Here is a 16,445-nt window from a genome sequence, read left to right on the forward strand (position 1 = left end):
CCTTTACTTGTTGTGTTGCTCTAGCAAGGACTTCAAGTACTATGTTGAAGAGATATGGAGAGAGTAGGCAGCCATGCCTTGTCCCTGATTTCAATGGGAATGATTTAAGATTTTCTCTATTGAGTTTGATGTTAACTATAGGATTGCTGCGTATTGCGTTTACTATGTTTACTTATGTGCCTTGGATTCTTGATCTCTCCAAGACTTTAAACTTCAATGGATGTTGGACTTTGTCAAATGACTCATTGGCATCTTATGAGATGATCATGTGGTTTTTATCCTTCAGTTTCTTTATATGTTGGAATATATTGATGGATTTCCATATATTGAATCTTCCTTACATGCCTGATAGGAAGCCTACTTGGCCATGGTGAAAGATATGTTTTATGTGTTCTTGGATGTCGCTTTTTTGTTTGTTGTTGTTGTTATTATTATTTATATTTTATCAACTCTGCATCCCAGCTGCATCCTGCTCCACCATTCCCTCTCAATCCCACCCTCCCTCCCTGAGCTTCTCCCTGCCCCTTTCCAAGTCCACAGACTGGGGAGGACCTCCTCCCCTTTCATCTGGCCCTGTTTTATCAGGTATCTTCAGGGTTAGCTGCAAAGTCCTCCTTTGTGGCCTAGCAGAACTGCTCCTCCCTTGGGGGGTGGGGAGTCAAAGAGCCTGCCATTGAGTTCCTGTCAGAGATAGTCCCTGTTCCCCCTACTACAGGAAACCAATTGGTTATTGATCTACCACGAGCTTAGTCCAAGTAAAGGTTCGAGGCTATATCTATACATGGTCCTTGGTTGGAGAAACAGTTTCAGAAAGAAACCCTGTGCCCAGATATATTTGGTCCTTGTGGGGCTCCTATCCTTTCCCTGTCATACTAACTCCCCTTCTGCCGAAGGTTTGGTTATGAATCTTAGTATCTGTTTTGAAGCGCTGCTTGGTAGGATCTTTCAGATGCCTTCTGCAGTAGACTCCTGTCATATGTCCAATGCACATCTCATTTGTCTTTCTAAGTGAGGATTGATCATTTTACCTTGTGTCTGCTTTCTTGTTTATCTCCTTTAGGTGTATAGATTTCATTATGTTTATTATATCTTGTAGGTCTATATAAGTGAGTATATACCATGTTTTTCTTTCTCCTTCTGGGATACTTCACTCAGAATGATCTTTTCTACATCCCATCTTTTGCCTGCAAATTTCATGATTTCCTCATTTTTGATTGCTGAGTAGTATTCCATTGTGTAAAAATACCACAATTTCTGTATCCATTCTTGTGTTGATGGACATCTGGGTTGTTTCCAGGTTCTGGATATTACAAATAAAGCTGCTATAAACATGGTTGAATAAACTTCCTTGTTGTGTACTTGAGCAAATTTTGGGTATATACCTAGCAGTGGTATAGCTGGGTCTTGAGGAAGCGTTATTCCTAATTGTCTGAGTAATTTATTCAGTTTCTATATACTATTTGTGTTGTTGTTGAGGTCCAGCTTTAGTCCATGGTGGTCTGATAGAATACAGGGGATTATTTCAATCTTCTTGTTTCTGTTGAGGCTTGCTTTGTGACCAACATTATTCTCTATTTTAGAGAAGGTTCCATGAGGTGCTGAAAAGAATGTATAATCTTTTGTGTTTGGGTGAAAAGCTCTGTAGACATCCATTAGGTCCATTTGATTTAGGACATTTGTAAGTGCCTTTATTTCCTTATTTGGTTTCTGTCTAGATGATCTGTCCCTTGGTGAAAGTGGGGTGTTGAAATCTCCCACTATGAATGTATTGGGATCGATGTGTGATTAATGTTTTAATAATGTTTCATTTATGAATGTAGGCACTCTTGTATTTGGGGCATAGATGTTCAGAATTGTGATGTCCTCTTGGTGGATTTTTCCTTTGATGAGAATGTAGTGTCCCTATTCATCTTTTTTTTTTATTAATTTTGGTTGAAAATCTATTTTATTAGATATTAGGATAGCTACCTCAACTTGTTTTCTGGTTCCATTTGCTTTAAAAAATTTTTCCAGCCCTTTACTCTTAGGTAGTCTTTATCTTTGTTGCAGAGGTGCGTTTCTTGGATGCAGAGAGTGCTGGATCCTGTTTCCACATCCATTCTGTTAGTCTGTGTCTTTTTATTGGAGAATTGAATCCATTGATGTTGATAGATAATACTGACCAATGAACATTAATTCTTTTTATTGTGGAGTTGGTGGTCTTACTCTGATTCATTGCTTGTTTTCTTTTAATTTTAGTAGGTAAATTATCAGTATCCTATGTTTTCTTGCATATAGTTTTTTTTGTTGGATTGGAGTTTTCCTTCTCATAACTTCTGTAGGGCTGGTTTGCTTTGTAGAAAATGCTTAAATTTAGTTTTATCATGGAATATTTTGTTTTCTCCATCTATGTTGATTGAAAGTTTTACTGGGTAAAGTAGTCTGGGTTGACATCTGTGTTCTCTTTAAAGTCTGCATGACCTCTGCCCAGGCCCTTCTGGCTTTCATAGTTTCTGATGAGAAGTCCGGCATGATTCTGATACGTCTACCTTTATATGTTACTTGGCTTTTTTCCTTTGCTGCTTTCAATATCTTTTCTTTGTTCTGTCCATTCAGTTTTATGACAATGATGTGATATGATGTGTTTCTTTTCTGGTCTAGTCTGTTTGGTGTTCTGTAGGACTCTTATATGTTTATGGACATCTCTTTCTTAAAATTGGGGAAATTTTCTTCTATGATTTTCTTGAAGATATTTTCTGGACCTTGGCAACTGGAATCTTCTTTTTCATCAATTTTTATCATCTCAGATTTCGCCTTTTCATGGCATCCTTGATTTCTTGGATGCTTTGTGTTTGGGAATTATCTGCCTTTGAGAGAATTATCAATTTCTGCCAGTGTAATTTCAACAGCAGAGATTCTCCCTTCCATCTCTTGTATTCTGTTGGTGATGCTTACTTTTGTAGTTCCTGATCTTTTCTCTAAGTTCTCCAGCTCCAGGGTTCTCTGTTTGTGTTTCCTTTATTGATTCTAATTGTATTTTTATGCCTTGCACCATTTCTTTTGTCTGTTAGTATGGGGCTTCCTTTCTCTGTATGATGGCTTCTATTTTTTGTTCGTTTCTTCTCTGTATGCCACTAATTTTGCCTCTACCTGTCCCTCTATTTGTTTGGCTATATTTGCCTGTGTTTCTCTGAGAATTTTGTTCAGTTCTTCTTTCTTTGCTTCCACCTGAGTGGTCAATTTTTTGATAGATTTGTTTGTTTCCTCTTTAACTGTCTGGGTTTGCTTGGCCATTTCTCTAAGAGATTTGTTTGTTTCTTCTTTATGTAACTTTAATAACTGGATAAGCATATCTTTAAGGTCCTTTTCCTGTGTATATGATGAATTGGAGTATTCACCAGTTGCTGGTGAAGCCATGATTTCCTGATTTTTGTTGGGTGAGTTCATTTGGCTACCTCTGGCCATTTGCTTATCTGTAACCTTTGCTGTTTGTTCTTGGGTTCTGCAGTTCAGATTGATACCATCTGTTTCTGGCTTCTAGAGAATTCTTCAGGGAGATGAGAGAGGTCTAATGGTTCCAGCATGTGAGTTGGAGCTTCAGCTGTTCCTGTGGGAGGAAATCGGTGGGCACAAAAGGACAAATTAGAGTGTGTGTGTGTGTAGGTGTATGTGTATTTGCTTTGAGGGACAGGCGCTAGAGAATGTAGAGGCCTAAAGTTTTTGGGAGAGGTGCCTTGCAAGCATAGAAGGGGTCACAGGCATTGAAGTTACTGCATGCTCAGGTAATGATCACGTGCACAAATTCTCTGAGTATATCAGTGGACTTCAGGCTACTGGTAATTTTCTCTAACTGAGCTCCAGGAGTTATTTGCCTAAACTCTGCTGGTAGCTCCACAGAGCCAGGGTTTCCTTGTCCAAAGAAACCATCTGTTTTCCATAGTGGATGTGTGGGTGGGAGATTTCTGATGTCTGGCTGCTAGCTTAGAAGCACCCTGGATCTGGGGCTCTGCAGGCACTTGGAGGCTTATTCACCCTTTAGCATGTTAAATCGAAATGCACAGGTATTCCTCCTTTTCTCTACTGGCAGGTTTGTACCTGATGAACCAAATTGCTCTCAGACAGCTCAGTGGTGTTGCAGCCCATGTACCTGGGAATCTAGTTGCAGTTGTAGAACTGGGGTGTCTATGTGCCTCCACAGAAGTCTATGTGCTATGGCTTGGTGCTTGGTGCACCTGCACAGTTTTGCCGGTCCGCTGGACTTTTTTGGCTGCACAGCCACTGAGGGACTGAGTGGCTCATACAGTCAAGCTCTGTGTAGTTGGTAAGGCTGGCTGCTTGCAGGCATGGGACCCAGGCAGGATTATAAGGTGGATCTCAGGCTTGGGAAGGGTGATGCTGGCTGCTGAGGCTGAGGTGCTAGTATTCCCGCCTCTGCTATCTTGGTTCTCAGGCAGCAAGATCTATGCCATTGGCCCTGTGGCTCAGCTCCTCTGAAGGAGAGGGTGGACCAAAGAAGGAAACTGTCCCTCTCCAGTCACAGAGAAGTCCGTGTCTGACATGAATCAAAAAGTTCTCTGCTCCTGTGGTGTCCCCCCTCCTTCATGGAGCCACAATGTTGATTTTCCCTCAACAATTTCGGAATTACAAATCCTCTGCCTTTCAGAAATAGTGCATGCTGATCGCCACCACTTTGCATCCCCCACATGTTTTCTTATACAACTCATCTGTAGATATAAATATCACATCTCTCTAACCTATAAACCTTTTCATATAACTCCTCTCTATCATTTCCTTAAGTCTATTTTTGTGTTTTCCATTTACATGTATGTAAACACACTCAAATATAAGTGTATTTATTTTCTCTATTGTGAAGCCTTTACTAAACATTGCAGTAGTATGTTTAAAGTTTTTTCTTCCAGAAAACTTCTCTAGAACTTAAATTTTCTTTTTCTATTTAGAATTGTGTCTGTTTTATTACCAACTGTAGTTTTTCCATGCATATTTTATGTTTTTCCAGATATATGTAAGCTTCTTAAAATAGGTAGTATGCTTTGTACTTTTCAGGGGAGTACTGAAGGAACATGATGACAATTTATTTACTTTAAAGAAAATACTCCAAAATGATGAGAGTTGGGTAAATACTATAGCAGTACAGTATTCTCTCCTTTCTTTTATATATCTGCCTGGAAAAGGTATGAAAACATAGAATTTATAGAAGTTGAAAGTTCACATAGAGGCAAACGTCCATGCTTAGTAGGTAAGTTAATGTCAAAGTAGAAACAGACATGTTGGTTGCTTCACGATTATAGCCATTATAGTTTATCCAATAATTCATGTGTAACTTTTGAAAGTATCAATTTGACAAAATATCTGACAGAACTGATTTAAGGGCGGCAAAGTTTATATTACCTTATGTTTTCAGATTTCAGTCCATCATTGAAGGAGAAGGCATGGCAAGGCACATAAGTTTGTCATGTTGGGTGTATATGACAAAGGCCATCCAGAAAACAGTAGACCAGGAAGCAAATCATAAGTTCAAAAATGTTTAATTATTAGTCCTAATCTTGTGATTACAACACAGTACTGGAAGATAGTTTGTTAGGGAAAGTCGCATTTCTGGCCAATGTGTACATCCTTTGTCTATGGTGAATTATACACTTAACAACCCAATTTCATGCATATAAGTTTTTCTACTTCATCTCAGGGACAAATTTTGTCCATTTGCATGCTGTGTATGACCAAAGGTTTTGCATATTGATACTGTTCACTACTACCTGTATTTGATTTTGTTCATAATTGTGATGCTATTTCTTGTTTAACAAATCTGACTGTTTCCAATTTTAAAAACATTACTTAAATTTTCTGTGGAAAACATAAAACAAGCAAAACCTGTATATCTTAAATATCAGAAAGAATTGGCTAAAAGTGTGAACATGTAATATTGTCCATGAAATTATCTCCAATAAAGAGATGAAAGTCATGTTAGGTAAACGGTCTCAGAGATTCCTTATTTTGCAGATGAGCACAGTGAAAATGTTACGGCCTCGTCTCACAAGCATCCTTTTCAAGCTCACCTTTGATGAACATGTAAACAACATCAAACCAAGCATAATAGCAGTAACTCTTGCATGTGAAGAACTGAAAAAAAGTGAAAGCTTTAACAGACTTTTAGAGCTGGTTCTTCTGGTTGGAAACTACATGAACTCAGGTTCAAGGAATGCCCAGTCTTTGGGTTTTAAGATCAACTTTCTGTGTAAGGTAAGATATCGTTTTATAGTGTTAAATTATAACAGTAATTTTCTGTGTATGTGAGTGAAATTATCTAAATGGAAATAATTTATCAATTCCAAATTATATGCAGTAGGAGTGAGGTTGATAGCATGTAAACTATGTCTTGAGTAAAATAAATATTTGTAAATCTTATTGGAGTAAAATTTGAAGATTATGAAGTCTTTTCAAACTGATATCTTTCTGATTAAATCATACTAGTGATTATAGACCATACATAATTTCTCAATATAAAATCATTTAACCTAATATTTCACCCTCTTTTTACTTATTTTATGTCTCTGGAAAGTTTTTGAAGAGCTGAGTTATATGAGGAAAGGTGACAGGAATTATTTTTTACAGACAACTGAACAGGTGAAGGCCTTTGAGGAAGCTTGAGATAAAAATGCATCTCTAGTGAAGTACTATTCTTTGACATCTTCCCATGCTTTCACTGTTTATTCGTCTTTTATATCTGAAAACACTGCAGAGGTTTGGCTACTTCTATACATTTATTTTTTAAATTTATTTTTTATTAATTATAATTTATTCATTTTAATCCCAACTGTAGCCCCTTCCCTCATCCCCTCCCAATCCTACCCTCCCTCTTTTCCACCTATGCCCCTCCCCCAGTCCACTGATAGGGGAGGTCCTCCTCCCCTTCCATCTGATCATATTCTATCTTGTCTCATCAAGACTGGCTGCATTGTTTTCCTCTGTGGACTTTAAGGCTGCTCTGCCCTCTGGGAGGGGTGATCAAAGAGCAGGTCACGTGAGTTCATGTCAGAGACAGTCCCTGTTCCCATTTTTAGGGAACTCACTAGGACACCGAGGTGCCATGGGCTACATTTGTGCAGGGGTTCTGGGTTATTTCCATGAATGATCCTTGGTTGGAGTATCAGTTTAGAAAAGATCTTTGTTTCCAGACATATATTTTAACAAAAATCTCAAATGAGTATGGATTTCTTTATTGTCAAGAATAGTTTTTATTACCTCTTCTTGTAGTAGTGGGGAACACGTCAGTTCATTAGATAACACCATGTAGAATAAGGCACTACTTGTAATATATAAGAATAATTACATCTGTATTCATAGGGAAATTCTATTATGGAACTGTTCTTTTTATTATAGGCTATACTAGGATGCCTCTTTGTTTGAGTGCATTCTCTATGTACAGTTTGTGAATTTAAACTTTTAGTTTATGATTATGAAAAGTTACATATTAAATAAAATGCAGTAAATTTGTACTATACATTTCTGTAATATTGTGTATCTATTTTACATTACATTTTATATAAATATCTTAGGCAAAAATTTTAATTTGGACAAATATGTTACTTTTAAACTGCCTTAATTTTATCTTATTCAAATTTATTTTGTAGAATAATTAATTATCTTGAAGCAAGAATGAACAATTCATTTATATACAAGTTCAAATTATATTAATCTCACAGAAAGATTTTAACTTCTGTCTCATATTTTAGAGAGAGCTTTCTTCCTGTCATCTACCTGTCAAATAAAAGTGTTTTTTTTTTTTTTATTCTTGTATATAGCACTGATCTGACATCTATCACTAGAGGTATGCTCAAAGGATTTACCACAAAGATTTTTACCAACTTCAAATAAAATAAAAATTGTCTTGGGAGAAATACTATACTGTAGTAATAAGTGGTCTAAAAGTAAAAGAAGTAAGAGTTTTAGAATATCCCACCTCACATTTTATTTGCATTTTTTATCTTCTGGAAAATACTTTTGTGGTTATAGATGTCATTACTAAAGAGAAATATCATATACATGCATGATATTTCTACAATGTTTAAGAATAACAAGATTTTCCAGAATACAAAGGATTTGGGATAAATGTAAAGGTCTAAATTGGCATAAATTTACTGAAGTACATGGAAATAGTTACCTTAGAACTATTAATCTTTTAAAGCATTAATCTTTTAAGGATGGAATTAACTAAAACCACTGATACAAGATTAGCTAGAATTGCTGTTAAATTTCATGTATAAAAGACTACTTGGGGGAAAAAAAAACTACTTGGATTATTTTTTTTCTTTATGCTTGAAAAGTGAGACTATTTCTCAACTAAATTTTCTAATGATGAATCCTTTTTTTAATTTAAATTTCTCTATTTTTTTTTCATTTCCTCTGTATATACCTCTGTATGTTCCTCTACATGTGCCTCTATTTGTTTGGCTTTATTTGCCTGTATTTCTTTGAGAGCTTTGTTTGTTTCCTCTTTATGTGCCTCTAATAACTGGATAAGCATAGATTTGAGATCATTTTCCTGTGTTTCTGATGAATTAAAATATCCATTGACTTTTGGCTGTTGCTGGTGAAGCCAAGATGCTCTGATATGTGTTGGATGTGTTCTTATGCCAACCTCTAGCCATCTGCTTATGCATAACCTTTGCTGTTTATTCCTAGAGTCTGTAATTTAGACTGGGTTCATCTGTCTCTGGTGTCTGGAGTATTCTTCAAGAGGATGAGAAAGGACCACCAGTTCGAGAAACAATGTTGGTGTTTCAGCTGTAGCTAAGGGAGGAAGGTCATAGGCACACATGCACAAGCACTGTAGTGTGAATGGAAGTGTACCTTGGAGGACTGGGTGCCAGTGTGTCTTGATGCCTGGAAGGGTGGAGTATAAGTGCAAGTTAGGGTGCTAGCATGGTTCATGGGTGCAGTGCACATGTGCAGGTGCCCTAAATGCCTCAATGACCCACAGGCCTGTCTTAATGACCTCCAAGCACTCAGATCTGTGTGGGTTGCACCATCTTGGCTCCAGGAATTGTTTGCCTGCACTCCACTGGGAGACCCACAGAACAGGGCCTTCAAAATTGAGAAAACAGGTGGGGGTATGGATGGGAAGAATCAGATGTCTAGCTGCTAGCATAGAGAGACCCTGGATCTGGGGCTCTGCATGCACTCACTTGAAGGTCCGCTCACTCACTTGTAGGCCTATGCTGAAAGCACAGGTGCCTTTCCCAACCACCCCCCACCCCACCCCCTTTCACTACTCTCAGTTTTGGGCCCATAGGGACAAATGAAAGTAAAAGAAATCCATCAGTGGTAGCTGCTGTTTGGCTGCTGGGTAGGGCTGCCCTTAGTTGGGACAGCTGTCTCAGTCACAGAGCAGGGAGGCTCATACCACCTCCACCTCTGCCTTCTCAGTCATCAAACACAGAGGCTTATGCTTGAGGCAGCTGTCACCACACCTGCCACCAAGCAGGGAGACACTTACTTGGAGGCTCTTCCATCCTTTCTATCCTGGCTCATTGGTTGTCCTCTTAAAGCCAATGTTCTGGCTTCAACCACCCCTCCACTCACCAGGTTTAGAGTTTTGGATCCTCTGCCCTTCAGATATTGTATACGCTGGTCGCCACCATATTGGAGCCCCATGAACAAATAGGAATCCAAATACAAATAGATGAAAGAAATGATGCAAGACTTGAAAACTGAATAAGCATCAATAAGGAAAACACACACAAGAAACTCCTGGAGTTGGAAAACCCAGACAAGAGAGAAGAAAACACAGATGTGAGCATCACCAACAGAATTAAAGATATGAAAGAAAGAAACTTGGGCACTGAAGACAAAATTGAAAAAAATCAGTACCTCTCTCAAAAACAAACAAACAAACAAAAAATCCAAAAACATCCAAGAATTCAAGGCCACCATGAAAAGACAAAGCCTAAGAATAATAGAAATAGATGCAATATATATAGGCTCCAAGGTCCAGAACATATTTTCAAGAAAATCATAGAAAAAAATTTCCCAACATTAAGAAAGTGATACCTTTAAACAGACAAGAGGCCTCCAAAACACAAAAAAGACTAGATCAGAAAAGAAACTCCTCAGGTCCCATAACAGTCAAACACTACATCTAAAGAACAAAGAAAACCTGTTAAAATCAGCAAGGGAAAAATGCCAAATAACATATAACGGTAGACAATTCAGAATCATAGCAAGCTTCTCAATAGAAACTATGAAAACCAGAAGGACCTGGGCAGATGTAGACTCTTAGAGATCACAAATGCTGATGCAGACTACTATACCCAACAAACTTTCAATCAACATGGATGGAGAAAACAAAATATTCTATGACAAAACTAAACTTAATATCTACATAGTAACCCAGTCCTACTGAAGATACTAGAAGGAAAACACCAATGTAATGAAATCAACTACACCCAAGAAAACACAGGATGTAGATAATTTCACAACAAAACATTAAAAGAAAATAAGCACACAAACACACTATCACCACGAACTCCACAATAAAAGGAACTTACATTTATTGTTCAGTATTATCTATGGACACCAATGGACTCAAATCTCTAAAAAAAAAAAAAAAAAAGTCACAGACTAACAGAATAGTTGCAAAACAAGGATCCAACATTTTGTTGCATCCAAGAAACACACCTCTGTAACAAAGACACTACCTCAGAGTAAAGGGCTGGAAAAATGTTTTTCAAGCAAACAGCCCCAGAAGACAAGCTGGAGTAGCTATCCTACCATCTAATAAAAGAGACATCAAACAAAATTAATCAAAAAAGATGAGGAAGGACAGTTCATTCTCATCACAGGAAAAATCCACCAGGAGGACATCACAATCCTGAACATCTGTGCTCCAAATACAAAAGCACCTGCGTTTGAAAATGAAACATTATTGAAGCTTAAACCACAAATTGATCCCAACACCTTAATAGTGGGAGACTTCAACACTCCACTCTCACCAAGGTACATATCATCTAGACCGAAGCTAAAAAGGGAAATAATGACACTTATAGAGGTCCTAAATCAAATGGACTTAATAGATGTCTACAGAACTTTTCACCCAAACACAGAAAAGTATACCTTCTTCTCACCACTTCATGTGACCTTCCCCAAACTGAGCATATAGTCAGAAACAAAGCAAATCTCAAAAGATACAAGAAATTGGAATAATCCCCTGTATCCTATCAGACCACCAGGGCCTAAAACTAGACCTAAACAACAACAGAAATAACAAAAATCCTCCACTTGCATGGAAACTAAACAACCCTTTACTTAATGACATCTGGGTTAGGGAAGATAAAAAAAAAGAAAAAGAAATTAGAGACTACCTAAAATTCAATGAAAATGAAGAGACAACTTACTCAGCTTGTTGGACACAATGAAAGCAGTCCTGGGTGGAAAGTTCATAGCACTAAATGTTTTCAGAAAGAAATTTGAGACATCTCATACAAACAATTCAACTGCACACATAAAATCCCCCCCCCAAAAAAAAAGAAGCAGACACTCCCACGAGGAATAGATAATTAGAAATAATCAACTTCTCAGCTGAACTCAATTAATTAGAAACAAAGAAAGCAATTCAAAGAATCAATGAAACCAAGAGCTGGTTCTTTGAGAAATTCAACGAGATGGACAAACCCTTACCCAAACTAACTAAAAGACAGATTGAAACTATCCAAATCAACAAAATCAGAAAGGAAAAGGAGGACATAAGGACAGACACAGAGGAAATCCAAATAATCATTAGGTCGTACTACAAAAGCCTATATGCCAAAAAATTTGAAAATTTAGATGAAATGGGCAGTTTTCTTGATTTACCAAAATTTTCTTGATTACCCAAATTTAAAACAAGATAAAGCAAATGGATTAAATAGTTCTATATCCCCCAAGGTAACAGACGCACTCATCAAAACTCTCCTCTCCAACAAAATCCCAGGACACATCCTTGCAGCAAAGAATTCTACCAGACCTTCAAAGAAGAGTTAATGCCAAAACTCTTCAAACTATTCCACAAAATAGAAACAGAAGGAACATTACTAAACACATTCTATGAGACCACAGTTACCTTGATACCTAAACCTCACAAAGACCCAACAAAAAAGAGAACTTCAGACCTAAATTCTCTTATGGACATTGATGCAAAAAATACTCAAGAAAATATTAGAAACTGGTGTCTTCTCAGAAAATTAGTAATACTACTTTAAGATCCACTCTTAGGTATATATGCAAATATTCTCAAGTATACAACAAGACATTTGCTCAACCATGTTCATAGTAGCTTTTTTCTTTTTCTTTTTCTTTTTTTTTTTCAATGCAGTTTATTCAGGAACCTTGAACAATCATCTGACCCTGGGGAAAGCCAGCCCACAGCTTAAATAGCCTCTGGGTAGCCAACCCCAGCGTGCCACGTGGGCAATGCAGATAGGTCCACATACATGGAAGCAAGCCAGATCCTCAGCCTTAGCCAAATGTGGAGTTGTTTGTGACAGAGAGCACTCACCATCAGGAAGGTGGAACGAAGAAACCAGCTCCATCTTTAAGGCGCGGCATTACGCAGCTCTCTACAGTTCCCCCTTTTTGTTTTAGACGCATCAGGCAAGAGTAGAGGTCTGATCTCTGATATTAGAAATAAATTGGGACTTTGTAATAGCAATAATCTTGAAACAACCCATATGTCCCTCAGTTGAGGAATGGATACAGAAATTGTGGTACTTTTACACAATGGAATATTACTCAGCAATTAAAAAACAAACAAACAAACAAACAAAAAAAAAAAAACAAGGAAAAGATGAAATTTGCCAGCAAATGGTGGGAACCAGAAAAGATCATCCTGAGTGAGTTATCCCAAAACCAGAAAGACATGCATGTTATAATACCACTTTTAAGTGGACCTTAGACATATAGGGTAAACATACTAAAATCTATACACCTTAAGAAGCTTAAGCAAGTAGAAACACCCTGGAAAAGATGATCACTCCTCATTCGGAAAGCTAAATGGGATAGATCATGGAAGAGGGAGAAAACAGGGAACAGGACACGAGCCTGTCACAGAGGGCCTCTGAATTTCTCTACCCATAAGGGTATTGAAGGAGATGCTGAGACACATAGCTAAATTTTGGTCAGAGTTTAGAGAATCTTATGAAATAAGGGGAATATAGAAAGACCTAGAGGGAACAGGAGCTCCAAAAAGAAACCAACAGAACCAAAAAATCTGGGCACAGGGCTCTTAGTAGAGATTTATACTCCCACCAAGGACCATGCTTGGAGATAAGCTACACCCCTAGCAGCTGCTCATGGCAGTTCAGGCTCCCAGTGGGTATAATAAGTGGGGCAGGAGCTATCTATGACATGAACTCAATGCCTAGCTTTGATCATCTCTACCTGAGGCCACAGAGGAAGACAATGCAGTCAGTCTTAATTTGACCTGATAAGCTAGGGTCAGATGGAAGGGGAGGAATACTTCCCCTATCAGTGTACTGGGGGAAGGGCATGGGAGGAGAAGAGGGAGGAAGGGTGGGATTTGGAGGTTGTGAGGGAAAAGGCTATAGCTGGGATACAAGTTTAAAAAATTGCAATAAATAAAAATTAATTAATTAATTAAAAATAAAAATATCATCTACTGTTTTAATAAGAAAGTATTAAATATAAAATATTCACCTTGTGGAAAAGAAGGCATGATATAAATAATTAAAACTTTTCAGATGTGTTTTAATGAAGAATATAAGTGTATATCAATTTTGCCTGCTATGATATTTAAGAAAAAACAAACAAGTGAGTTAATGAAAATGCCAAGTGACATGAAAAGATACAGTAACTATAAAATACTTTGTTAATTTCAGTAGCGAATTCTCACTTGTGAATCACCAAACCAGTGTTCTTTACTATAACAAAAAATCATTTAGATCAGTGATTCTTAACCTATTTGCTATGACCTCTTTGGGTGTTAAATGACACTTTTACAGGGTTGCCTAAGACAATCAGAAAATGTAGACTTTTACATTATGATTCATTACAGTAGCAAACTTACAGTTATGAAGTAGGAATGAAAATAATTTTATGCTGCTGGGTCACCACAACATGGGGAACTCTATTAAAGTGTCACAGCATTAGAAAGGTTGAACACCACTGATTTAAATGCAACTTATATTACAGTGCAATTTTGGATTGTATTTCTCTGATAGCCATTGAAATTCAAAGCATTTTTAATGCTGAACTTCAGGAACATTTCTTATTTTATTTTCTGTATGTAATAGCATATATTATATACATGTAAAAAATGTTCAAAAATATTATGAATTACCAATTCACTAATCTGTGTGAGCCTATTAGATATGGATCTTTAATAGCTTACAACCAAAAGTTACTCTCTGACTCAAGAGAAAATGGAATTTGTTGGAGCCTTTTCTGAGGGCATGTGACGTCTAAACATAACAACATTTTAAAGCCTAATATTTGGAAATCCGTATGAAGGAATATAAAAAGATTATAAATCATATTCAAATGTCTGAAAACTGATGCATGTGCTTGATTTAAAGAAATTTTCATCCATAATAGCCTGGACCCTTTCAAGTTCTGTAGTACTTTCAATTTTATCTTTTATAACAAGTATGCAAAAAGCCAGGGTGTTTTATTGATTTGTTAAATTATCAATTTATTTTTTTGTTTGATTTTGTTTTGTTTTGTGTTGTTTGTAGCAGTGGTTAAAAGAAGATTTATTCTCAGCGATAATATATTTAAGAAACATTTCTGAGACATAATTGGCATACAATAAAACTTATACAATTAAAATAAAGTTTGGTCAAATTGGTATTTTTATTGAAGTACTGATTTCCTTCCAAAGTCCCCTGTATAGATTCCTTACAACCTCGTTCTGTTGATCTGTTTTGGAAATACAGGCTATGACCAATTTGCTGTATTTATTTTTATTTTAACTTTTTGTTGTTTGATAGTTTCAAATGCTTATGCAATGAATTTTAGTTATTTTATCCCAACCCCTCCTCTTCTCTCATCTTCTTTCTTGTTCTGCTAGAACCTTACTTTTCAGCAAGTTTCCTCCTTTGATGTTTCATTGTTTATCGTGAACAAAAGAACAAGCAATGAATTTCCAGTACATTTTGCAGCATTGACAAGTCTTGTTCTTATATGAAGTATTTACAAGAGTCAAATGCAGAAAGAAGATGAGCTCAATCCCACCCTCCCTCCCTCATCTTCTCTCTGCCCCTTTCCAAGTCCACTAACGGGTAGGACCTCCTCCCCCTCCATCTGACCCTAGCTTATCAAGTCTCTTCAGGATTGGCTGCAATGTCCTCTTCTGTGGCCTAGCAAGGCTGCTCCTCCCACTTGGGAGGGGAGTCGAAGAGATCACCATTGAGTTAATGTCAGAAATTTTCCCTGTTCCCCTTATTAGAGAACTCATTTGGATACTGATCAACCATGGGCTATATCCAAGCAGGGTTTCTAGATTATATATATATGGTCGTTGGTTGGAGAAACAGTCTCATGAGAGACCCCTGTGCCCTGATAAATTTGGTCCTTGTGGCGATCCTGTTCTCTCCCAGTCTTACTAACTCCCTCTTCTTTCACATGATTCCCTGCACTTTGACGATGGTTTGGTTATGATTCTTAATATCTGCTTTGATACACTGCTAAGTAGAGTCTTTCAGAGGCCCTCTGTGGTAGGCTCCTGTCCTGTTATTTGTTTTCTCCTACATCCAATGTCCATCCATTTGTCTTTCTAAGTGAGGATTGCTCATCTTACACCGAGTCCTCTTTCTTGTTTATCTTCTTTAGGTGTATAGATTTCAGTATATTTATTCTATCTTATAGATGTATATAAGTGAATATACACTATGTGTGTCTTTATGATTTTTGGATACCTCATTCAGGATGATTGTTTCTCAGTCCCACCATTTGCCTGCAAATTTCATGATTTCCGCGTATTTAATTGCTGAGTAGTATTCCATTGTGTAGATGTACCACAATTTCTGTATCTATTCCTCAAATGAAGGACATCTGGGTTGTTTTCAGATTTTGACTATTACAAATAAAGCTGCTATAAATATGGTTAAACAAATGTCCTTGTTGTGTACTTGAGCCTCTTTTGGATATATGCCTAGGAGTGGTATAGCTGGAATCACTATTCCTATTTGTCTGAGAAAGCGCCAGATAAATTTCCAAAGTGGTTGTACAAGTTTGCATTTCCACCAGCAATGGAGGAGGGTTCTCTGCATCCTCTCCAGCATGTGTTGTCACTTGAGTTTTTGATGTTAGCCATTCTGATGGGTGTAAGGTGAAATCTCAGGGTCGTTTTGATTTACATCTCCCTGATGGCTAAGGATGTTTAACATTTCTTTAAGTGTTTTTCTGCCATTCTACAGTCCTACAGAGAGTTCTCTGTTTAACTCTGTGGCCCATTT

The 16,445-nt window shown here is 37.3% G+C and overlaps 1 protein-coding gene across 9 annotated transcripts in view; it reads left to right on the forward strand.

The window, feature by feature from the left end:
• Diaph2 (diaphanous related formin 2) overlaps positions 1 to 16,445 on the forward strand; it is a 980,694-nt gene that overhangs the window by 415,249 nt on the left and 549,000 nt on the right. For all 9 annotated transcript variants that reach the window (XM_060375359.1, XM_060375356.1, XM_060375358.1 and 6 more), the window contains one exon: positions 5,998 to 6,237. In XM_060375359.1, the coding sequence (XP_060231342.1) occupies positions 5,998 to 6,237 (240 nt within the window). The remainder of the gene's footprint in view (positions 1 to 5,997; positions 6,238 to 16,445) is intronic.

Source organism: Meriones unguiculatus, chromosome X (assembly GCF_030254825.1).
Source record: "Meriones unguiculatus strain TT.TT164.6M chromosome X, Bangor_MerUng_6.1, whole genome shotgun sequence".
Lineage (NCBI taxonomy): Eukaryota > Metazoa > Chordata > Mammalia > Rodentia > Muridae > Meriones > Meriones unguiculatus.